Source organism: Pecten maximus, chromosome 1 (genome assembly GCF_902652985.1).
Source record: "Pecten maximus chromosome 1, xPecMax1.1, whole genome shotgun sequence".
In the NCBI taxonomy this organism is placed as follows: domain Eukaryota; kingdom Metazoa; phylum Mollusca; class Bivalvia; order Pectinida; family Pectinidae; genus Pecten; species Pecten maximus.
Window position 1 is genome coordinate 7,809,523 of NC_047015.1, and position 27,952 is coordinate 7,837,474.

The window sequence follows — 27,952 nt, forward strand, 5'->3', positions numbered from 1 at the left end:
CATGTTATCAAGACGTACATGTAATCAAGACGTACATGTAACCAAGACGTACATGTTATCAAGAGGTACATGTAATCAAGACGTACATGTTATCAAGAGGTACATGTTATCAAGAGGTACATGTTATCAAGACGTACATGTAATCAAGACGTACATGTAACCAAGACGTACATGTAATCAAGAGGTACATGTTATCAAGACGTACATGTAATCAAGAGGTTCATGTAACCAAGACGTACATGTAATCAAGAGGTACATGTTATCAAGAGGTACATGTTATCAAGAGGTACATGTAACCAAGACGTACATGTAATCAAGAGGTACATGTTATCAAGACGTACATGTAATCAAGAGGTACATGTAATCAAGAGGTACATGTTATCAAGAGGTACATGTTATCAAGAGGTACATGTAATGAAGAAGTACATGTAACCAAGACGTACATGTAATCAAGACGTACATGTTATCAAGAGGTACATGTAATCAAGAGGTACATGTTATCAAGAGGTACATGTTATCAAGAGGTACATGTAATGAAGAGGTACATGTTATCAAGACGTACATGTAATCAAGACGTACATGTTATCAAGAGGTACATGTTATCAAGACGTACATGTAACCAAGACGTACATGTTATCAAGAGGTACATGTAATCAAGAGGTACATGTTATCAAGAGGTACATGTAATCAAGAGGTACATGTTATCAAGAGGTACATGTAACCAAGACGTACATGTTATCAAGAGGTACATGTAATCAAGAGGTACATGTAATCAAGAGGTACATGTAATCAAGACGTACATGTAATCAAGAGGTACATGTACATGTAATCAAGAGGTACATGTAATCATGACGTACATGTAATCAAGAGGTACATGTTATCAAGACGTACATGTTATCAAGAGGTACATGTTATCAAGAGGTACATGTAATCAAGAGGTACATGTTATCAAGAGGTACATGTAATCAAGAGGTACATGTAATCATGACGTACATGTAATCAAGAGGTACATGTAATCAAGAGGTACATGTTATCAAGAGGTACATGTAATCATGACGTACATGTAATCATGACGTACATGTAATCAAGAGGTACATGTTATCAAGAGGTACATGTAATCAAGACGTACATGTTATCAAGAGGTACATGTTATCAAGAGGTACATGTAATCAAGAGGTACATGTAATGAAGAGGTACATGTTATCAAGACGTACATGTTATCAAGACGTACATGTACATGTAATCAAGAGGTACATATAATCAAGAGGTACATGTAATCAAGACGTACATGTTATCAAGACGTACATGTTATCAAGACGTACATGTACATGTAATCAAGAGGTACATGTAATCAAGACGTACATGTACATGTAATCAAGAGGTACATGTAATCATGACGTACATGTTATCAAGAGGTACATGTTATCAAGAGGTACATGTTATCAAGAGGTACATGTAATCAAGAGGTACATGTAATCATGACGTACATGTAATCATGACGTACATGTAATCATGACGTACATGTAATCATGACGTACATGTAATCAAGACGTACATGTTATCAAGACGTACATGTTATCAAGACGTACATGTACATGTAATCAAGAGGTACATGTAATCAAGACGTACATGTACATGTAATCAAGAGGTACATGTAATCATGACGTACATGTACATGTAATCAAGACGTACATGTACATGTAATCAAGAGGTACATGTTATCAAGACGTACATGTTATCAAGACGTACATGTAATCAAGAGGTACATGTTATCAAGACGTACATGTTATCAAGAGGTACATGTAATCATGACGTACATGTACATGTAATCAAGACGTACATGTTAACTGTTCTATACAATATTCATGCATGTAACATTTGTTATGTTCCGATGAATGACAGTGTACGACGATGTGTCATCGATCTAATGTTGTGTTTTGTAAGTCGACCTTCCAATAGGAGTAGAAATGCATTGTTGTAATTTCAATTATAGTTCAATTTTTGCCATTGCTGACGCCGATAATATGCTGTAATGTCATAGGTTTGGCCCCACATCTCGAGGATTACCTACAATAATCCAGTTTAACCTCTTTTTAATCTGATATACGATATTGTTCTGTGCTTTTGGAAGGAACGACACCGCTATGTATTATCTAATTAAGACAATCAAATTATGACAAAGGTCTCCGCATGATCTTATTTTACAATTTAACCGTATGTAGCGGTAAGAACAAGGTTACATTTTAGTCCGTCATGTGGCAAAATGATTGAAAATTGTAGGTATTTTATAGGTTATGTATTATTACGTTCGGGTGACGTTAAGAGCTACTAATTGGCTTCTAATAGTACATTCTAGCCAGGTCTTTTGACGACAGATTCTACATGTCAGTCGGAATAAGTGATACGTACATGTCACCTATAGCCGAAACACCGGAAAGCCTACAGAAACTATTAGACACCCTATTTAATTACACTCGTAAGTGGGCCTTAACAGTCAATACCGATTAAACCAAAGTCGTAGTTTCCAGAAACGGTGAATTTCAAAGGAAATTGAAGAATGGTTTTTATAATGGTGAAAAAATAGAATTAGTAAACGAGTTCAATTATCCTGGTATGCTAAAGAATTGTAATGGTAAATAAGACGAGGGATATAAACAACTGTACTTTAAAATCATGTTATAACGATATGTTGGAGAACAACGATACGTGGTTGATGAATGTCAGACAAGAAATAAATGCATGTCGTATTGGCCTTGGATACATGTAGGAGTCAAATGTAGTCGACAACATCTCATTTAGTATAATCAAAAATAGATTATGTGATATTTTTCAACCGAAATGTCAAGAAACCATGACGTCATCTCCAAAAGGTCATATTTTCCAATATAACTAACTAACTGACTGACTAACTAACTGACTGACTGACTGACTGACTAACTAACTAACTAACTAACTTATAAACTAAAATGTCGTCACATAATCACCATTAAGTCATCATACGTTCGCCGCCGAGGACAGACATCACTAATCTGTCAATGTATTTACCAGTTCTTTCCTCTAATAAGGCTTCTCGTTGTTTTGTTAAAAAGATTTGTTGTGTGTCTTCTTTAAAATCCTTTCTTATTTTAGCAAGTGTCAATATAACGTCCTGTTTTCAGTTGATAAATATCATCATGTTTTATTCAAGCATTATCTAATAAAGTCACAAGTGCAGTAAACTTCACAGACCAAGGCAAGGCCAATCTTCGGATACAACTTAGATTGAAATCACTCGCTAAACATCTTGAAAATAAATGATACATCAATGATTATAACTGTGAGGAAAATTTATACTTGTATTATCTTATTGTTATCGTACAGACAGTTAGGGCAGTATGTACAGTAATGACATTGTTATCGTACAGTCAGCTAGGACAGTATGTACAGTAATGACATTGTTATCGTACAGTCAGTTAGGACAGTATGTACAACTCATGACATTGTTATCGTACAGACAGTTAGGACAGTATGTACAGTAATGACATTGTTATCGTACAGACAGCTAGGACAGTATGTACAGTAATGACATTGTTATCGTACAGACAGTTAGGGCAGTATGTATAGCTAATGACATTGTTATCGTACAGACAGTTAGGACAGTGTGTACAGTAATGACATTGTTATCGTACAGACAGCTAGGACAGTATGTATAGCTAATGACATTGTTATCGTACAGACAGTTAGGACAGTGTGTACAGTAATGACATTGTTATCGTACAGACAGCTAGGACAGTATGTACAACTCATGACATTGTTATCGTACAGACAGTTAGGACAGTATGTACAACTCATGACATTGTTATCGTACAGTCAGTTAGGGCAGTACGTACAGTAATGACATTGTTATCGTACAGACAGTTAGGACAGTATGTACAGTAATGACATTGTTATCGTACAGTCAGTTAGGACAGTATGTATAGCTAATGACATTGTTATCGTACAGACAGTTAGGACAGTATGTATAGCTAATGACATTGTTATCGTACAGTCAGTTAGGACAGTATGTATAGCTAATGACATTGTTATCGTACAGACAGTTAGGACAGTATGTACAGTAATGACATTGTTATCGTACAGACAGCTAGGACAGTATGTATAGCTAATGACATTGTTATCGTACAGACAGTTAGGACAGTGTGTACAACTAATGCCATTGTTATCGTACAGTCAGTTAGGACCGTATGTACAACTCATGACTTTGTTATCGTACAAACAGCTAGGACAGTATGTACAACTAATGCCATTGTTATCGTACAGTCAGTTAGGACAGTATGTACAGTAATGACATTGTTATCGTACAGACAGTTAGGACAGTATGTACAACTAATGCCATTGTTATCGTACAGTCAGTTAGGACAGTATGTACAGTAATGACATTGTTATCGTACCGTCAGTTAGGACAGTATGTACAGTAATGACATTGTTATCGTACAGACAGCTAGGACAGTATGTACAGTAATGACATTGTTATCGTACAGACAGCTAGGACAGTATGTACAGCTAATGACATTGTTATCGTACAGACAGCTAGGACAGTATGTACAGCTAATGACATTGTTATCGTACCGTCAGTTAGGACAGTATGTACAGTAATGACATTGTTATCGTACAGTCAGTTAGGACCGTATGTACAGTAATGACATTGTTATCGTACAGACAGCTAGGACAGTATGTACAGTAATGACATTGTTATCGTACAGACAGCTACGACAGTATGTACAGTAATGACATTGTTATCGTACAGTCAGCTTGGACAGTATGTACAGTAATGACATTGTTATCGTACAGACAACTAGGACAGTATGTACAGTAATGACATTGTTATCGTACAGTCAGTTAGGACAGTGTGTACAGTAATGACATTGTTATCGTACAGACAGCTAGGACAGTATGTACAGTAATGACATTGTTATCGTACAGACAGCTAGGACAGTATGTACAGTAATGACATTGTTATCGTACAGTCAGTTAGGACAGTATGTACAGTACTGACATTGTTATCGTACAGACAACTAGGACAGTATGTACAGTAATGACATTGTTAGATACAGTCAGCTAGGACAGTGTGTACAGTAATGACTTGTTATCGTACAGTCAGCTAGGACAGTGTGTACAGTAATGACTTGTTATCGTACAGTCAGCTAGGACAGTGTGTACAACTAATGACATTGTTATCGTACAGGCAGCTAGGACAGTATGTACAGTTAATGACATTATTATTATACAGTCAGCTAGGACAGTGTGTACAGTAATGACTTGTTATCGTACAGTCAGCTAGGACAGTGTGTACAGTAATGACTTGTTATCGTACAGTCAGCTAGGACAGTGTGTACAGTAATGACTTGTTATCGTACAGTCAGCTAGGACAGTGTGTACAGTAATGACTTGTTATCGTACAGTCAGCTAGGACAGTGTGTACAGTAATGACTTGTTATCGTACAGACAGCTAGGACAGTGTGTACAACTAATGACATTGTTATCGTACAGACAGTTAGGACAGTATATACAGTAATGACATTGTTATCGTACAGTCAGCCAGGACAGTATGTACAGTAATGACAGTTATCGTACAGTCAGTTAGGACAGTATGTACAACTAATGACATTGTTATCGTAAAGACAGTTAGGACAGTATGTACAGCTAATGGCATTGTTATCGTACAGACAGCTAGGACAGTATGTACAGTAATGACATTGTTATCGTACAGACAGTTAGGACAGTATGTACAACTAATGACATTGTTATCGTACCGATAGTTAGGACAGTATGTACAGTAATGACATTGTTATCGTACAGATAGTTAGGACAGTATGTACAGTAATGACATTGTTATCGTAAGGACAGCTAGGACAGTATGTACAGTAATGACATTGTTATTATACAGTCAGCTAGGACAGTATGTACAGTAATGACATTGTTATCGTACAGATAGTTAGGACAGTATGTACAGTAATGACATTGTTATCGTAAGGACAGCTAGGACAGTATGTACAGTAATGACATTGTAATCGTACAGACAGCTAGGACAGTATGTACAACTCATGACATTGTTATCGTACAGACAGTTAGGGCAGTGTGTACAACTAATGACATTGTTATCGTACAGACAGTTAGGACAATATGTACAGCTAATGACATTGTTATCGTACAGACAGCTAGGACAGTATGTACAGTAATGACATTGTTATCGTACAGACAGTTAGGACAGTATATACAGTAATGACATTGTTATCGTACAGACAGTTAGGACAGTATGTAAAGTAATGACATTGTTATCGTACAGACAGTTAGGGCAGTATGTACAGTAATGACATTGTTATCGTACAGACAGCTAGGACAGTATGTACAACTAATGACATTGTTATCGTACAGTCAGTTAGGACAGTATGTACAGTAATGACATTGTTATCGTACAGACAGCTAGGACAGTATGTACAGCTAATGACATTGTTATCGTACAGACAGTTAGGACAGTATGTACAGCTAATGACATTGTTATCGTACAGTCTGTTAGGACAGTATGTACAGTAATGACATTGTTATCGTACAGACAGCTAGGACAGTATGTTCAACTAATGACATTGTTATCGTACAGACAGCCAGGACAGTATGTACAGCTAATGACATTGTTATCGTACAGTCTGTTCGGACAGTATGTACAGTAATGACATTGTTATCGTACAGACAGCTAGGACAGTATGTTCAACTAATGACATTGTTATCGTACAGTCTGTTAGGACAGTATGTACAGTAATGACATTGATATCGTACAGTCAGTTAGGGCAGTGTGTACAGCTAATGACACTGTTATTATACAGTCAGTTAGGAAGTATGTACAGTAATGACATTGTTATCGTACAGACAGCTAGGACAGTGTGTACACCTAATGACATTGTTATCGTACAGACAGCTAGGACAGTATGTACAGCTAATGACATTGTTATCGTACAGTCAGCTAGGACAGTATGTACAGTTATGACATTGTTATTATACAGTCAGCTAGGACAGTGTGTACAGTAATGACATTGTTATCGTACAGACAGCCAGGACAGTATGTACAGTAATGACATTGTTATCGTACAGTCAGATAGGACAGTATGTAGAAATCATGACATTGTTATCGTACAGACAGCTAGGACAGTATGTACAGTAATGACATTGTTATCGTAAGGACAGCTAGGACAGTATGTACAGTAATGACATTGTTATTATACAGTCAGCTAGGACAGTATGTACAACTCATGGCATTGTTATCGTACAGACGGTTAGGACAGTATGTACAGTAATGACATTGTTATCGTACAGACAGCTAGGACAGTATGTACAATAATGACATTGTTATCGTACAGACAGCTAGGACAGTGTGTACAGTAATGACTTGTTATCGTACAGACAGCTAGGACAGTATGTACAGTAATGACATTGTTATCGTACAGTCAGTTAGGACAGTATGTACAGTAATGACTTGTTATCGTACAGACAGCTAGGACAGTATGTACAGTTAATGACATTATTATCGTACAGTCAGTTGGGACAGTGTGTACCGTAATGACATTGTTATCGTACAGACAGTTAGGACAGTATGTACAACTAATAACATTGTTATCGTACAGTCAGTTAGGACAGTGTGTACAGTAATGAAATTGTTATCGTACAGTCAGTTAGGACAGTGTGTACAGTAATGACATTGTTATCGTACAGTCAGCTAGGACAGTATGTACAGTAATGACTTGTTATCGTACAGTCAGTTAGGACAGTGTGTACAACTAATGACATTGTTATCGTACAGACAGCTAGGGCAGTGTGTACGACTGATGACATTGTTATCGTACATACAGCTAGGACAGTATGTACAGTAATGACATTTTTATCGTACAGACAGTTAGGGCAGTATGTACAGTAATGACATTGTTATCGTACAGTCAGCTAGAACAGCATGTACAACTAATGGCATTGTTATCGTACAGACAGCTAGAGCCTATGTACAGTAATGACATTGTTATCGTACAGTCAGCTAGGACAGTGTGTACAACTAATGACATTGTTATCGTACAGTCAGTTAGGACAGTATGTACAGCTAATGACATTGTTATCGTACAGACATTTAGGACAGTATGTACAGCTAATGACATTGTTATCGTACAGTCAGTTAGGACAGTATGTACAGCTAATGACATTGTTATCGTACAGAGAGTGATTTTTGCACTGGCGTACTTGTTCATAAAGCAAAGATCGTTGGTAGTGATAACATATTAGCAGACAATGCTGAAGTCTCTATTGCGTCTCGTATCTCGTACAACTCATAGCATTATTATCGTACAGTCAGTTAGGACAGTATGTACAGTAATGACTTGTTATCGTACAGACAGCTAGGACAGTATGTACAGTAATGACATTGTTATCGTACAGACAGTTAGGACAGTATGTACAGTAATGACATTGTTATCGTACAATCAGTTAGGACAGTGTGTACAACTAATGACATTGTTATCGTACAGACAGCTAGGACAGTATGTACAGTAATGACTTGTTATCGTACAGTCAGTTAGGACAGTGTGTACAACTAATGACATTGTTATCGAACAGACAGCTAGGGCAGTGTGTACGACTGATGACTTTGTTTCGTACAGACGCTAGGACGTATTAAGAATGACATTGTTATCGTACAGAATTTGGGACGTATTACAGTAATGACATTTTTATGTCGTCATTAGACAGGGGTTTTTAAAAACTAATGCATTGTTTCGTACGACATTTAGGAAGTTGTAAAAATGATTGTTATCGTCAGTCGTTGGGACATGGTCAATAATGACATTGTTATCGAACGACAGCTAGGGCATATTACGTAATGACTTTTATCGTACAACACTGGACAGTATGTACGTAATACTTTTTTTCGTACAGTCAGCTGGGCATATTACAGTAATGACTTTGTTATCGTACAGACGCTAGGACAGTATTTACATTTTTGACATTGTTATGTACGACTTAGGACAGTTGTACAAATGACTTGTTATCGTATAGACACAGGACAGTTGTCGAATGACATTTTTATCGTACGCGCTGGGGACATGTGTACAGTAATGACATTGTTATCGTACAGTCAGCTAGGACAGTGTGTACAACTAATGACATTGTTATCGTACAGACAGTTAGGACCGTATGTACAGTAATGACATTGTTATCGTACAGTCAGCTAGGACATTATGTACAGCTAATGACATTGTTATCGTACAGACAGTTAGGACAGTATGTACAGTAATGACATTGTTATCGTACAGACAGCTAGGACAGTGTGTACAACTAATGACATTATTATCGTACAGACAGTTAGGACAGTATGTACAGTAATGACATTGTTATCGTACAGTCAGCTAGGACAGTATGTACAGTAATGACATTGTTATTATACAGACAGTTAGGGCAGTGTGTACGACTAATGACATTGTTATCGTACAGACAACTAGGACAGTATGTACAGTAATGACATTGTTATCGTACAGTCAGATAGGACAGTGTGTACCGTAATGACATTGTTATCGTACAGACAGCTAGGACAGTATGTACAGTAATGACATTGTTATCGTACAGACAGCTAGGACAGTATGTACAGTAATGACATTGTTATCGTACAGTCAGTTAGGACAGTATGTACAGCTAATGACATTGTTATCGTACAGACAGCTAGGGACAGTATGTACGGTAATGACATTGTTATCGTAAGGACAGTTAGGGCAGTATGTACAGTAATGACATTGTTATCGTACAGTCAGCTAGGGCAGTATGTACAGTAATGACATTGTTATCGTACAGACAGCTAGGACAGTATGTACAGTTATTGACATTGTTATCGTACAGACAGTTAGGACAGTATGTACAGTAATGACATTGTTATCGTATAGACAGCTAGGACAGTGTGTACAGTAATGACATTGTTATCGTACAGTCAGCTAGGACAGTGTGTACAGTAATGACATTGTTATCGTACAGTCAGCTAGGACAGTGTGTACAACTATGACATTGTTATCGTACAGACAGTTAGGACCGGATGTACAGTAATGACATTGTTATCGTAAGACAGCTTAGGACAGTATGTACAGCTAATGACATTGTTTATCGTACAGTACAGTTAGGACAGTGTGTACAGTAATGACATTGTTATCGAACAGACAGTTAGGACAGTGTGTACAGAAATGACATTGTTATCGTACGGACAGCTAGGACAGTGTGTACCGTAATGACATTGTTATCGTACAGTCAGCTAGGACCGTATGTACAGCTAATGACATTGTTATCGTACAGACAGCTAGGACAGTGTGTACAGCTAATAACATTGTTATCGTACAGTCAGTTAGGACAGTGTGTACCGTAATGACATTGTTATCGTACAGACAGCTAGGACAGTATGTACAGTAATGACTTGTTATCGTACAGTCAGTTAGGACAGTGTGTACAACTAATGACATTGTTATCGTACAGACAACTAGGACAGTATGTACAGTAATGACATTGTTATCGTACAGACAGCTAGGACAGTATGTACAGTAATGACTTGTTATCGTACAGACAGCTAGGACAGTATGTACCGTAATGACATTGTTATCGTACAGACAGTTAGGACAGTGTGTACAGTAATGACATTGTTATCATACAGTCAGTTAGGACAGTATGTACAGTAATGACATTGTTATCGTACAGACAGTTAGGACAGTGTGTACAGTAATGACATTGTTATCGTACAGACAGTTAGGACAGTATGTACAGTAATGACATTGTTATCGTACAGACAGTTAGGACAGTATGTACAGTAATGACATTGTTATCGTACAGACAGTTAGGACAGTATGTACAGTAATGACATTGTTATCGTACAGTCAGTTAGGACAGTGTGTACAACTAATGACATTGTTATCGTACAGACAGCTAGGACAGTATGTACAGTAATGACATTGTTATCGTACAGACAGCTAGGACAGTATGTACAGTAATGACATTGTTATCGTACAGACAGCTAGGACAGTGTGTACCGTAATGACATTGTTATCGTACAGTCAGTTAGGACAGTATGTACAGTAATGACATTGTTATCGTACAGACAGTTAGGACAGTATGTACAGTAATGACATTGTTATCGTATAGACAGCTAGGACAGTATGTACAGTAATGACATTGTTATCGTACAGTCTGTTAGGACAGTATGTACAGTAATGACATTGTTATCGTACAGACAGTTAGGACAGTGTGTACAGTAATGACATTGTTATCGTACAGTCAGCTAGGACAGTGTGTACAGTAATGACATTGTTATCGTACAGACAGTTAGGACAGTATGTACAGTAATGACATTGTTATCGTACAGTCAGTTAGGACAGTGTGTACAACTAATGACATTGTTATCGTACAGTCAGTTAGGACAGTGTGTACAACTAATGACATTGTTATCGAACAGACAGTTAGGACAGTGTGTACAGAAATGACATTGTTATCGTACGGACAGCTAGGACAGTGTGTACCGTAATGACATTGTTATCGTACAGTCAGCTAGGACCGTATGTACAGCTAATGACATTGTTATCGTACAGACAGCTAGGACAGTGTGTACAGCTAATAACATTGTTATCGTACAGTCAGTTAGGACAGTGTGTACCGTAATGACATTGTTATCGTACAGACAGCTAGGACAGTATGTACAGTAATGACATTGTTATCGTACAGACAGCTAGGACAGTATGTACAGTAATGACTTGTTATCGTACAGTCAGTTAGGACAGTGTGTACAACTAATGACATTGTTATCGTACAGACAACTAGGACAGTATGTACAGTAATGACATTGTTATCGTACAGACAGCTAGGACAGTATGTACAGTAATGACTTGTTATCGTACAGACAGCTAGGACAGTATGTACCGTAATGACATTGTTATCGTACAGACAGTTAGGACAGTGTGTACAGTAATGACATTGTTATCATACAGTCAGTTAGGACAGTATGTACAGTAATGACATTGTTACCGTACAGACAGTTAGGACAGTGTGTACAGTAATGCCATTGTTATCGTACAGACTGTTAGGACAGTATGTACAGTAATGACATTGTTATCGTACAGACAGTTAGGACAGTATGTACAGTAATGACATTGTTATCGTACAGACAGTTAGGACAGTATGTACAGTTAATGACATTGTTATCGTACAGTCAGTTAGGACAGTGTGTACAACTAATGACATTGTTATCGTACAGACAACTAGGACAGTATGTACAGTAATGACATTGTTATCGTACAGACAGCTAGGACAGTATGTACAGTAATGACTTGTTATCGTACAGACAGCTAGGACAGTGTGTACAGTAATGACATTGTTATGGTACAGACAGTTAGGACAGTATGTACAGTAATGACATTGTTGTCGTACGGACAGCTAGGACATTATGTACAGTAATGACATTGTTATCGTACAGACAGTTAGGACAGTATGTACAGTAATGACATCGTTGTCGTACGGACAGCTAGGACATTATGTACAGTAATGACATTGTTATCGTACAGACAGCTAGGACAGTATGTACAGTAATGACATTGTTATCGTACAGACAGCTAGGACAGTATGTACAACTAATGACATTGTTATCGTACAGACAGTTAGGACAGTATGTACAGTAATGACATTGTTATCGTACAGTCAGCTAGGACAGTATGTACAGTAATGACATTGTTATCGTACAGACAGTTAGGACAGTGTGTACAACTAATGACATTGTTATCGTACAGTCAGCTAGGACAGTGTGTACAACTAATGACATTGTTATCGTACAGACAGTTAGGACAGTATGTACAGTAATGACATTGTTATCGTACAGTCAGCTAGGACAGTATGTACAGTAATGACATTGTTATTATACAGACAGTTAGGGCAGTGTGTACGACTAATGACATTGTTATCGTACAGACAACTAGGACAGTATGTACAGTAATGACATTGTTATCGTACAGTCAGATAGGACAGTGTGTACCGTAATGACATTGTTATCGTACAGACAGCTAGGACAGTATGTACCGTAATGACATTGTTATCGTACAGACAGCTAGGACAGTATGTACAGTAATGACTTGTTATCGTACAGTCAGTTAGGACAGTGTGTACAACTAATGACATTGTTATCGTACAGACAACTAGGACAGTGTGTACAGCTAATGACATTGTTATCGTACAGACAGTTAGGACAATATGTACAGTAATGACATTGTTATCGTATAGACAGCTAGGACAGTATGTACAGTAATGACATTGTTATCGTACAGTCTGTTAGGACAGTATGTACAGTAATGACATTGTTATCGTACAGTCAGTTAGGACAGTGTGTACAGTAATGACATTGTTATCGTACAGTCAGCTAGGACAGTGTGTACAGTAATGACATTGTTATCGTACAGACAGTTAGGACAGTATGTACAGTAATAACATTGTTATCGTACAGTCAGTTAGGACAGTGTGTACAACTAATGACATTGTTATCGTACAGTCAGTTAGGACAGTGTGTACAACTAATGACATTGTTATCGAACAGACAGTTAGGACAGTGTGTACAGTAATGACATTGTTATCGTACGGACAGCTAGGACAGTGTGTACCGTAATGACATTGTTATCGTACAGTCAGCTAGGACCGTATGTACAGCTAATGACATTGTTATCGTACAGACAGCTAGGACAGTGTGTACAGCTAATAACATTGTTATCGTACAGTCAGTTAGGACAGTGTGTACCGTAATGACATTGTTATCGTACAGACAGCTAGGACAGTATGTACAGTAATGACATTGTTATCGTACAGACAGCTAGGACAGTATGTACAGTAATGACATTGTTATCGTACAGTCAGTTAGGACAGTATGTACCGTAATGACATTGTTATCGTACAGACTGTTAGGACAGTATGTACAGTAATGACATTGTTATCGTACAGTCAGCTAGGACAGTATGTACAGTTAATGACATTGTTATCGTACAGACAGTTAGGACAGTATGTACAACTAATGACATTGTTATCGTACAGACAGCTAGGGCAGTATGTACAGTAATGACATTGTTATCGTACAGACAGCTAGGACAGTATGTACAGTAATGACATTGTTATCGTACAGGCAGCTAGGGCAGTATGTACAGTAATGACATTGTTATCGTACAGACAGCTAGGACAGTATGTACAGTAATGACATAGTTATCGTACAGTCAGTACGGTAATGACATTGTTATCGTACAGACAGTTAGGACAGTATGTACAGTAATGACATAGTTATCGTACAGTCAGTACGGTAATGACATTGTTATCGTACATACAGCTAGGACAGTATGTACAGTAATGACATTGTTATCGTACAGACAGCTAGGACAGTATGTACAGTAATGACATTGTTATCGTACAGACAGCTAGGACAGTATGTACAGTAATGACATTGTTATCGTACAGTCAGTTAGGACAGTATGTACGGTAATGACATTGTTATCGTACAGACAGCTAGGACAGTATGTACAGTAATGACATAGTTATCGTACAGTCAGTACGGTAATGACATTGTTATCGTACAGACAGCTAGGACAGTATGTACAGTAATGACATAGTTATCGTACAGTCAGTACGGTAATGACATTGTTATCGTACAGACAGCTAGGACAGTATGTACAGTAATGACATTGTTATCGTACAGACAGCTAGGACAGTATGTACAGTAATGACATTGTTATCGTACAGTCAGTTAGGGCAGTATGTACAGTAATGGCATTGTTATCGTACAGACAGCTAGGACAGTATGTACAGTTAATGACTTGTTATCGTACAGACAGCTAGGACAGTATGTACAGTAATGACTTGTTATCGTACAGACAGCTAGGACAGTGTGTACCGTAATGACATTGTTATCGTACAGTCAGTTAGGACAGTATGTACAGTAATGACATTGTTATCGTACAGTCAGTTAGGACAGTATGTACCGTAATGACATTGTTATCGTACAGACTGTTAGGACAGTATGTACAGTAATGACATTGTTATCGTACAGTCAGCTAGGACAGTATGTACAGTTAATGACATTGTTATCGTACAGACAGTTAGGACAGTATGTACAACTAATGACATTGTTATCGTACAGACAGCTAGGGCAGTATGTACAGTAATGACATTGTTATCGTACAGACAGCTAGGACAGTATGTACAGTAATGACATTGTTATCGTACAGACAGTTAGGACAGTATGTACAGTAATGACATTGTTATCGTACAGTCAGTACGGTAATGACATTGTTATCGTACAGACAGTTAGGACAGTATGTACAGTAATGACATTGTTATCGTACAGACAGCTAGGACAGTATGTACAGTAATGACATTGTTATCGTACAGACAGTTAGGACAGTATGTACAGTAATGACATTGTTATCGTACAGACAGTTAGGACAGTATGTACAGTAATGACATTGTTATCGTACAGACAGTTAGGACAGTGTGTACAGTAATGACATTGTTATCGTACAGACAGTTAGGACAGTATGTACAGTAATGACATTGTTATCGTACAGACAGCTAGGACAGTATGTACAGTAATGACATTGTTATCGTACAGACAGTTAGGACAGTATGTACAGTAATGACATTGTTATCGTACAGACAGCTAGGACAGTATGTACAGTAATGACATTGTTATCGTACAGACAGCTAGGACAGTATGTACAGTAATGACATTGTTATCGTACAGTACAGTTAGGACAGTATGTACAGTAATGACATTGTTATCGTACAGACAGTTAGGACAGTATGTACAGTAATGACATTGTTATCGTACAGACAGTTAGGACAGTATGTACAGTAATGACATTGTTATCGTACAGACAGCTAGGACAGTATGTACAGTAATGACATTGTTATCGTACAGACAGTTAGGACAGTATGTACAGTAATGACATTGTTATCGTACAGACAGTTAGGACAGTATGTACAGTAATGACATTGTTATCGTACAGACAGTTAGGACAGTATGTACAGTAATGACATTGTTATCGTACAGACAGTTAGGACAGTATGTACAGTAATGACATTGTTATCGTACAGACAGTTAGGACAGTATGTACAGTAATGACATTGTTATCGTACAGACAGCTTAGGACAGTATGTACCAGTAATGACAGTATGTACAGTAATGACATTGTTATCGTACAGGGACAGTTAGGACAGTATGTACAGTAATGACATTGTTATCGTACAGACAGTTAGGGACAGTATGTACAGTAATGACATTGTTATCGTACAGACAGTTAGGACAGTATGTACAGTATGACATTGTTATCGTACAGACAGATAGGACAGTATGTACAGTAATGACATTGTTGTCGTACGGACAGCTAGGACAGTATGTACAGTAATGACATTGTTATCGTACAGACAGTTAGGACAGTATGTACAGTAATGACATTGTTATCGTACAGACAGCTAGGACAGTATGTACAGTAATGACATTGTTATCGTACAGACAGTTAGGACAGTATGTACAGTAATGACATTGTTGTCGTACAGACAGCTAGGACAGTATGTACAGTAATGACATTGTTATCGTACAGACAGCTAGGACATTATGTACAGTAATGACATTGTTATCGTACAGACAGTTAGGACAGTATGTACAGTAATGACATTGTTATCGTACAGACAGCTAGGACAGTATGTACAGTAATGACATTGTTATCGTACAGACAGCTAGGACAGTATGTACAGTAATGACATTGTTATCGTACAGACAGTTAGGACAGTATGTACAGTAATGACATTGTTATCGTACAGACAGCTAGGACAGTATGTACAGTAATGACATTGTTATCGTACAGACAGCTAGGACAGTATGTACAGTAATGACATTGTTATCGTACGGACAGCTAGGAAATTATGTACAGTAATGACATTGTTATCGTACAGACAGTTAGGACAGTATGTACAGTAATGACATTGTTATCGTACAGACAGTTAGGACAGTATGTACAGTAATGACATTGTTATCGTACAGACAGCTAGGACAGTATGTACAGTAATGACATTGTTATCGTACAGACAGCTAGGACAGTATGTACAGTAATGACATTGTTATCGTACAGACAGTTAGGACAGTATGTACAGTAATGACATTGTTATCGTACAGTCAGCTAGGACAGTATGTACAGTAATGACATTGTTATCGTACAGACAGCTAGGACAGTATGTACAGTAATGACATTGTTATCGTACAGTCAGTTAGGACAGTGTGTACAGTAATGACATTGTTATCGTACAGACAGTTAGGACAGTATGTACAACTAATGACATTGTTATCGTACAGTCAGTTAGGACAGTATGTACAGTAATGACATTGTTGTCGTACGGACAGCTAGGACATTATGTACAGTAATGACATTGTTATCGTACAGACAGCTAGGACAGTGTGTACAGTAATGACATTGTTATCGTACAATCAGTTAGGACAGTGTGTACAGTAATGACATTGTTATCGTACAGTCAGTTAGGACAGTATGTACAGTAATGACATTGTTGTCGTACGGACAGCTAGGACATTATGTACAGTAATGACATTGTTATCGTACAGACAGCTAGGACAGTATGTACAGTAATGACATTGTTATCGTACAGTCAGTTAGGACAGTGTGTACAACTAATGACATTGTTATCGTACAGTCAGTTAGGACAGTATGTACAGTAATGACATTGTTATCGTACAGACAGCTAGGACATTATGTACAGTAATGACATTGTTATCGTACAGACAGCTAGGACAGTATGTACAGTAATGACATTGTTATCGTACAGACAGCTAGGACAGTATGTACAGTAATGACATTGTTATCGTACAGACAGCTAGGACAGTATGTACAGTAATGACATTGTTATCGTACAGACAGTTAGGACAGTATGTACAGTAATGACATTGTTATCGTACAGACAGCTAGGACAGTATGTACAGTAATGACATTGTTATCGTACAGACAGCTAGGACAGTATGTACAGTAATGACATTGTTATCGTACAGTACAGTTAGGACAGTATGTACAGTAATGACATTGTTATCGTACAGACAGCTAGGACAGTATGTACAGTAATGACATTGTTATCGTACAGACAGCTAGGACAGTATGTACAGTAATGACATTGTTATCGTACAGACAGTTAGGACAGTATGTACAGTAATGACATTGTTATCGTACAGACAGCTAGGACAGTATGTACAGTAATGACATTGTTATCGTACAGACAGTTAGGACAGTATGTACAGTAATGACATTGTTATCGTACGGACAGCTAGGACAGTATGTACAGTAATGACATTGTTATCGTACAGACAGTTAGGACAGTATGTACAGTAATGACATTGTTATCGTACAGACAGCTAGGACAGTATGTACAGTAATGACATTGTTATCGTACAGACAGCTAGGACAGTATGTACAGTAATGACATTGTTATCGTACAGACAGCTAGGACAGTATGTACAGTAATGACATTGTTATCGTACAGACAGCTAGGACAGTATGTACAGTAATGACATTGTTATCGTACAGACAGCTTAGGACAGTATGTACAGTAATGACATTGTTATCGTACAGTACAGTTAGGACAGTATGTACAGTAATGACATTGTTATCGTACAGACAGTTAGGACAGTATGTACAGTAATGACATTGTTATCGTACAGACAGTTAGGACAGTATGTACAGTAATGACATTGTTATCGTACAGACAGTTAGGACAGTATGTACAGTAATGACATTGTTATCGTACAGACAGTTAGGACAGTATGTACAGTAATGACATTGTTATCGTACAGACAGTTAGGACAGTATGTACAGTAATGACATTGTTATCGTACAGACAGCTAGGACAGTATGTACAGTAATGACATTGTTATCGTACAGACAGCTTAGGACAGTATGTACAGTAATGACATTGTTATCGTACAGACAGTTAGGACAGTATGTACAGTAATGACATTGTTATCGTACAGACAGCTAGGACAGTATGTACAGTAATGACATTGTTATCGTACAGACAGCTAGGACAGTATGTACAGTAATGACATTGTTATCGTACAGACAGTTAGGACAGTATGTACAGTAATGACATTGTTATCGTACAGACAGTTAGGACAGTATGTACAGTAATGACATTGTTATCGTACAGTCAGCTTAGGACAGTATGTACAGTAATGACATTGTTATCGTACAGACAGCTAGGACAGTATGTACAGTAATGACATTGTTATCGTACAGACAGCTAGGACAGTATGTACAGTAATGACATTGTTATCGTACAGACAGCTAGGACAGTATGTACAGTAATGACATTGTTATCGTACAGTCAGTTAGGACAGTATGTACAGTAATGACATTGTTATCGTACAGACAGCTAGGACAGTATGTACAGTACTGACATTGTTATCGTACAGACAGCTAGGACAGTATGTACAGTAATGACATTGTTATCGTACAGTCAGCTAGGACAGTATGTACAGCTAATGACATTGTTATCGTACAGTCAGATAGGACAGTATGTACAGTAATGACATTGTTATCGTACGGACAGCTAGGACAGTATGTACAGTAATGACATTGTTATCGTACAGTCAGTTAGGACAGTATGTACAACTAATGACATTGTTATCGTACAGACAGTTAGGACAGTGTGTACAGTAATGACATTGTTATCGTACAGTCAGTTAGGACAGTATGTACAGTAATGACATTGTTATCGTACAGTCAGTTAGGACAGTATGTACAGTAATGACATTGTTATCGTACAGACAGCTAGGACAGTATGTACAGTAATGACATTGTTATCGTACAGACAGTTAGGACAGTATGTACAGTAATGACATTGTTATCGTACAGACAGTTAGGACAGTATGTACAGTAATGACATTGTTATCGTACAGACAGTTAGGACAGTATGTACAGTAATGACTTGTTATCGTACAGTCAGCTAGGACAGTATGTACAGTAATGACATTGTTATCGTACAGACAGTTAGGACAGTATGTACAGTAATGACATTGTTATCGTACAGTCTGTTAGGACAGTATGTACAACTAATGACATTGTTATCGTACAGTCAGTTAGGACAGTATGTACAGTAATGACATTGTTATCGTACCGTCAGTTAGGACAGTATGTACAGCTAATGACATTGTTATCGTACAGACAGTGATTTCTGCACTGACGTACCTGTTCATAAAGCAAAGATCGTTGGTAGTGATAACATATTAGCAGACAATGCTGAAGTCTCTATTGCGTCTCGTTTTGATGATATGTGGAGGGTACGCGTTTTCTGTAATACCGCCACGCCATCCTGGAGGGTAAGGGTTTTCTGTTATATCACAACGTCATTCGTGAGGATAAGCGTTTTCTGGAATACGACTCCGCCATCCGGGAGGGTAAGCGTTTTCTGGAATACCGCCATGCCATCCGGGAGGATAAGCGTTTTCTATAATACCGCCACGCCATCCGGGAGGGTAAGCATTTTCTGGAATACCGCCACGCCATCCGGGAGGATAACCGTTTTCTATAATACCGCCACGCAATCCGGGAGGATAAGCATTTTCTGTAATACCGCCACGCCATCCGGGAGGATAACCGTTTTCTATAATACCGCCACGCCATCCGGGAGGATAAGCATTTTCTGTAATACCGCCACGCCATCCGGAAGGGTAAGAATTTTCTGTAATACCGCCACGCCATCCGGGAGGGTAAGAATTTTCTGTAATACCGCCATGCCATCCGGGAGGATAACCGTTTTCTGTAATACCGCCACGCCATCCGGGAGGATAACCGTTTTCTGCTTCATCAGCATTACCCGCCATATATACATCAAATTACATCCAGGTTAAGTCACATCTTCAAAATAAGAACGAAACCTAAGGATATCGACGTATCTGGTGTTAATTTCATTTGAAACCATGATCTTAACACATGACTTGTAGTTCTCACATCAAGAATGATTGTTCAATGTTTGCCTAACAATCTAGTGTACTGTTGGCAGTGCGTGATTTATTTAACATTACCGGTTAACACAGTGATAAATACATGATATCAACGGCATGTTGCATTTTTGCTGTGACCAGTTAACTCCACCCACTGCGTGTCTGCGTGTCATATATTGTGATAGTGCGACAGAATATTATGACTACTCGTCCGTATGTTGTATTCAATTAGATCCGTTTATGTTTAAACAATGCGATATTTATTTCTGATATTTAACAAAGCAAATGACCATATATGAATGCATTAAGACCTGGAAGACATAGAAGATATTAAGGATGACGGATACGGTTCTTTATATGTAAACGAGTTAACTTAAACATTTGCAGTACTATTAAGCTGAGTAGATTGCCGCGGAAGATAGGGGACGTAAAGACAAACTTACATCAGCAACCGAAGAAACATTATAACCGGAATTAAAGGAACCTGGAGCAATCATCTTTGTTTGATTCGGAGATGATTACGGTCCATTATATTGCATGCATTTTGACGCATTTATTAAACATATATCCAGATTGAGTCTAAATGTAGATTATTTCAACAATCCATGTTGGCATTGTCGTATATCACAAAACACAGAAAACAAATCGATTCCATAAGAACACGTCAGAGGTATTCTGTATTGTTCCATATACACACATATATATGTATCACTAGCGGCAAATTACTTTCCGGTCTTTTGATTTATTAAGAAGTTGAACGTTGAACGGAACTGCTTTTTCTCGTATGCTTTATGTCACGTGGTATTTTGTTTACGGCATCTGCTATCAATATTGTCAAGCATAGCTTATTTGGACAAAGGTAGGATGGGACAAAGTGTAGTCGACTTTGTGAGTTCATCGAGTATACGGAGGAGAAAAGGGGTGATCAAGGCAATATCACAAGCAGATCATAATATTGGCATAACTCGATATGGAATGGAACTAAAAATAAAACTAAAATGATAGAAACTAAAAACATGATGCAAATATTAATGACCAATATAATGACATGTCCGACATGATTATGATACGAATGGATTTGCTGCATCAGATGTCAACAAAAGCACAAATAAGGAACTGAAGAGTTCGAGATTTCGTTCACAATGCTCTCGAGAACTGCGACCGACGGACACACAATGCATTTCCGTTACTATTTAGAGGTGGTATATAGGGCAGCATATTTAACATTTGTAAAGCATCCGTCTCTCAGAAACGTCCCAGACCAATGGTTCTGCAGTCCGATAAATACTTTTTTCCAATACTGTTCTATAGTTTGCACTTTGCGCAAAATAGGAAGCTTTTAACTCATTCCAAACAATTAACATGTTCCTATCTTAAGCCGCGGTCACACCTGATGGTTGTACACGTTGTTAACCGTATTACAATCCAGATGGGTAAATAACAGTCTATATTCAAATAGTAGAGTTTAGCGTCCAAGATGACCGTATGTATATTGAACGTAATGAATTTTCGGATGGTCCACGGTCAAATGACAGGTTTCTCGAAGTTCAAGTTACCTTTATTACTACGTTGAACTACAGCCAACTACGCCTACAGTAACTACACCTACAGTAACAACGCCTACAGTAACTACGCCTACAGTAACTACGCCTACAGTAACTACGCCTACAGTAACTACGCCTACAGATACTACGCCTACAGTAACTACGTCTACAGTAACTACGCCTACAGATACTACGCCTACAGTAACTACGTCTACAGTAAATACGTCTATAGTTACTACACCTACAGTAACTACGCCTACAGTAACTACGCCTACAGTAACTACGCCTACAGTAACTACGCCTACAGATACTACGCCTACAGTAACTACGTCTACAGTAAATACGTCTATAGTTACTACGCCTACAGTAACTACGCCTACAGTAACTACGCCTACAGTAACTACGCCTACAGTAACAACGTCTATAGTTACTACGCCTACAGTAACTACGCCTACAGTAACTACGCCTACAGTAACTACGCCTACAGTAACTACGCCTACGGTAACTACGTCTATAGTTACTACGCCTACAGTTACTACGCCTACAGTAACTACGCCTACATTAACTACGCCTTCAGTAACTACGCCTACAGTTACTACGCCTACATTAACTACGCCTACAGTAACTACGTCTACAGTTACTACGCCTACATTAACTACGCCTATAGTAACTACGCCTACATTAACTACGCCTACAGTTACTACGCCTACAGTTACTACGCCTACAGTAACTACGCCTACAGTTACTACGCCAACATTAACTACGCCTACATTAACTACGCCTACATTAACTACGCCTACAGTAACTACGCCTACAGAACTCGCCTACATTAACTACGCCTACATTAACTACGCCTACATTAACTACGCCTACATTAACTACGCCTACATTAACTACGCCTACATTAACTACGTCTACATTAACTACGTCTACAGTAACTACGCCTACATTAACTACGCCTTCAGTAACTACGCCTAAAGCAACTACGCCTACAGTTTCTACGCCTACGGTAACTACGCCTACAGTTACTACGCCTACAGTAACTACGCCTACATTAACTACGCCTACATTAACTACGCCTACAGTAACTACGCCTACATTAACTACGCCTACATTAACTACGCCTACAGTAACTACGCCTAAAGCAACTACGCCTACAGTTTCTACGCCTACGGTAACTACGCCTACAGATACTACGCCTACAGATACTACACCTACAGTTACTACGCCTACATTAACTACGCCTACATTAACTACGCCTACAGTAACTACGCCTACAGTAACTACGCCTACATTAACTACGCCTACAGTAACTACGCCTACAGTTTCTACGCCTACGGTAACTACGCCTACAGTTACTACGCCTACAGTAACTACGCCTACATTAACTACGCCTACAGTTACTACGCCTACATTAACTACGCCTACATTAACTACGCCTACAGTAACTACGCCTACAGTTACTACGCCTACATTAACTACGCCTACAGTAACTACGCCTACATTAACTACGCCTACATACTACGCTACATTACTACGCCTACATACAGCTACTTACTACGCCTCAGTAACTACGCCTACATAACTACGCCTACTACTACTAACTACGCCTACAGTTACACTACGTACTACGCTAGTTAACTACACCTACAGTAACTACGTCTACAGTAACTACGCCTACAGTAACTACGCCTACATTAACTACGCCTACATTAACTACGCCTACAGTTAACTACGCCTACAGTAACTACGTCTACAGTTACACTACTAGCCTACAGTACACGTACGTACTACCCTACAGTTACTACGCCATACAGTATTAAACTCAGTAACGCCTACAGTAACTACGCCTACATTAACTACGCCTACAGTAACTACGCCTACATTAACTACGCCTACAGTTACTACGCCTACATTAACTACGCCTACAGTAACTACGCCTACATTAACTACGCCTACAGTTACTACGCCTACATTACTACGCCTACAGTAACTACGCCTACTAGGTTCAACTTATGTCAATTACTGGTCACTACGGTGATCTATCGCTATTGACAGCTAGGTCTACATACATATGTACGTGAATCAAAGGTGTGACTACGGTCAACTAGTGTCACTAAAGTGCGGTTAACATCAATGTTTATGACACGGGGAAGTGATAAGTTATAAAGATGTAACTCCATAAAACTTCATTTCTTCGCGTGTAATGTACGTGCATTATGTTCCAATCAGGATTAATATCGATGTAGTTATAGATATTTGTTTGTTGTCACCGTCCCTACATATCAGTTTTACCTAATTTTAGTAATTATCAGACTAATCATTGCTTCCATTTACAGTTACTCAAAACAGTCAGTAATGGAGTAAACCGAGGCCAGACCGGTTTTTGCATCTTACATGAAATCAGTTTATCCTTCGTAAACTTTTCGTTATTTTCAAAGCAAAACTTAATTATACTTTAGCCGTTGCGTTAAACGTTGTGTGATGCTAATACGGGCACAATAATAAAAAGAAGGGCTAATTACGATCAACATATTCAAACTATGGTCGCAGGTCCTGGCGTCCAACTGACCGTAGAAATATTTTGAAAATGCTGACAATTTCTGGGCTAATCACAATCGAATAATGTGTTTCTTGAAGTTCATACTGCGCTTATAACTACGTTGAATTACAGTTAACTATGCTTGATTTGTTCAACTAAGATTAATTATACTTTACACGGACGTGCGTGACCGTACGATATAATCGTCGCCCACTGGTTTTGAACAGTATAAATACTTCAGTCGGACCATTCTACGTCATTTTAGTATTGTGTTCTCTACTCTATCTCTGTGAAAAGTAGAAAATCGAAGCCGTTCGATACTGAGTAAATCGACAGTATGTTCATGTCGAACACTCTACAAGTTTGATACTGTAGTAGATCCACTAACTACTCCATTTATTTTGCAGATTCAGCTGAAGTCCGCCAATATGGTAGTGGATCGTTTTTCTGTCAACTCGTCCTTCAGCAATCGGACTTCGGCAGACACGACAACATTCGGGCCCCCCTCGCTGCTGACTGGAGACGATACTTGTGTGGCCGATTTGGGCCCGGCCGAATGGGTATTAATTTTTCTGTACGGTATTGTCATTGTTGTTGACGTGACAGGCAATGGAATCGTCTGTTACCTTATCTTCTCAGAAAGGCAACTAAGGACAATAACAAATTTCTTCTTGGTGAATTTGGCGGTTGCAGACATTGCTAAAGCATTTACTGGTATTCCTTTTTCACTGATGGTAAACTTGATATTCAGATACTGGCCTTTTTCGGCATTCTTGTGTCCATTTGTAGCCTATATAGAGATTGTTGTGGTGTTTGCAAGTGCTTTCACGATGGTTGCCATGAGTGTGGATAGATACATAGCCATCGTACATCCTTTACGACCCAAGCTTACCTACAACGGTGTTACCCTGACACTGCTTACTGTGTGGCTACTAGCATTCGCCATGCCTATTCCAACTGCCCTCAGCGCGGGATTATACATACCGGATATCTCAAATGCCACAGACAGCCATGCGTGTTACACTAAAAAAGAACACTGTTTGGAGAATTGGTCGAATGAGTCCCAGAGGTCAGTTTATAGTCTGTTAATAATGACTCTACAATACGGAATCCCGTTGGTTGTCCTTGCCTTCACATACACACGTATAGGTGTCATAATCTGGATACGACGTACACCCGGGGAAGCTGTCAGGCAGCGGGACGAACGCCTCGCCTCCTCCAAACGAAAGGTAAGACAATATCAGCTATACCGCATCTTAAACCAGAATGTAAACAAACAGAAGTGATATGCACGTGAACCTGGCATGAATTGAATCCTATTTCTGACACGTATTCTTATGGCACGTCTTCATTTATGGAAAGTGCTTAATTGTTAATATATAGAATGTTTTGTAATAATATATAACTTGTTCCAGATGGTGAAGATGATGATCGTTGTTGTCCTACTGTACGCCCTGTGTTGGTTACCTCTCCACACTCTCCAACTCTATACTGACCTGGATCCTACCATCTACGATCACATCCCCAACTCGCACCTCCTGTGGAACTGTATCCTCTGGGTCGCTCTCGTTCACGCTTGCTGTAATCCGGTCATATATTTCTGGATGAACAAGAAATTTAGATATGGTTTCCTTAGACTTCTGGTGTGCTGCCTGAAGAGAAGCGTACCGCCACACAATATCCGCCTTAATTCCCAATATACAATGAATTCACTTCAGCACAACAACAGCAGCAAGGCGGTAAAACGGTACAGTGTGTTATCACGTGGCGGAAATACGTCAGTAACGGGGAATGTCCCGTCTGAAACCTCATAGATTTGACAAAGTGAGGTGTGTAAATAGAATATAACTACTGAACACTATTTGTGTGTATTTTATAGCATGATCACATGGATATCAGCGGTGTTTATACATGTATTTCAAAATGACGTTGCATGTTTGGGATTGAACATCGATGAATGGGAATTAAAGCCACATACTCCTAAACAACCTAAATTTCTAGTTGCACACATGTATAATGGCAATCCAAGACGCTCATTCACGTTCTCCTAACATTAAAATGACCACTGGACTGGATGCTTGACCGAGGGAGTCCTTGAGACATCAGTGTATAAAAATAACTCGCCGCATTTATATTTATCGCGAGATTTGTCATGGAGCCGAGATTGAGGCTATAACAACGTGCGCTGCACATAAGCTACACACATGGCCGTTGTTTAAATATTGAGCATACGTGAACTTTGCCTAATAATGCTTCCATTTAAACATATCAATAGAATATTCGCGTACTAATTGAACAATATAAACAAACGTAGTTGACATTTAAATACTTAATCTTAAAATGTAGCAATATGCATACAACAAAACATCGATACAATTTTAGATTGGTAAATTTGACAATGTTCAAAAGCTAGTCAGAAATCCATGAGACGTCCGGCAAAATCGGAATTCGAGTCTATTCCCTTTTCTTTTCTCGCTACTTTCCAACGAATCATATCATTTCCAAAGGAAATACTCGGGTTTTGCCGATTCCACTCAATTGTGTGTCTCTTTTTTTGGCAGAATCTGTCTGCGTTTTCGCAGGACCACGCTTTCGGCGTTCCGCCATTTTATATGGACTGTAAAACACGCCGTTGCATTGTGGGATTAATTTTCAGAGAAACTTGGTCCGGCAGCCACAGTTATTATTTTTGGGAATTCCCCGTATACTTTCATAAATACACATTTTCTTTTAGTTTCTGATTCACGATAATCTGTTAGGTATGTATCAAGTCCGAAAGCTATAAAAAGCTCAAAATGTAAACATTGATATATATTT

General features: G+C 38.5%; 2 protein-coding genes across 2 annotated transcripts in view; both read left to right on the top strand.

The window, feature by feature from the left end:
* LOC117323773 (RYamide receptor-like) overlaps positions 1-27,198 on the top strand; it is a 77,802-nt gene extending 50,604 nt beyond the window's left edge. Inside the window, exons 2-3 of the mRNA XM_033879212.1 lie at positions 25,543-26,364; positions 26,551-27,198. Coding sequence (XP_033735103.1) covers positions 25,564-26,364; positions 26,551-26,949 — 1,200 coding nt within the window. The 5' untranslated portion in view covers positions 25,543-25,563 and the 3' untranslated portion in view covers positions 26,950-27,198. The remainder of the gene's footprint in view (positions 1-25,542; positions 26,365-26,550) is intronic.
* Positions 22,479-24,234, top strand: LOC117335401 (prisilkin-39-like). Its single transcript, XM_033895759.1, has 4 exons — positions 22,479-22,482; positions 22,630-23,402; positions 23,589-23,602; positions 23,754-24,234. The coding sequence occupies exons 1-4, from the start codon at positions 22,479-22,481 to the stop codon at positions 24,232-24,234; spliced, it is 1,272 nt and encodes a 423-aa protein (XP_033751650.1).
* Positions 27,199-27,952: the final 754 nt, after the last annotated feature.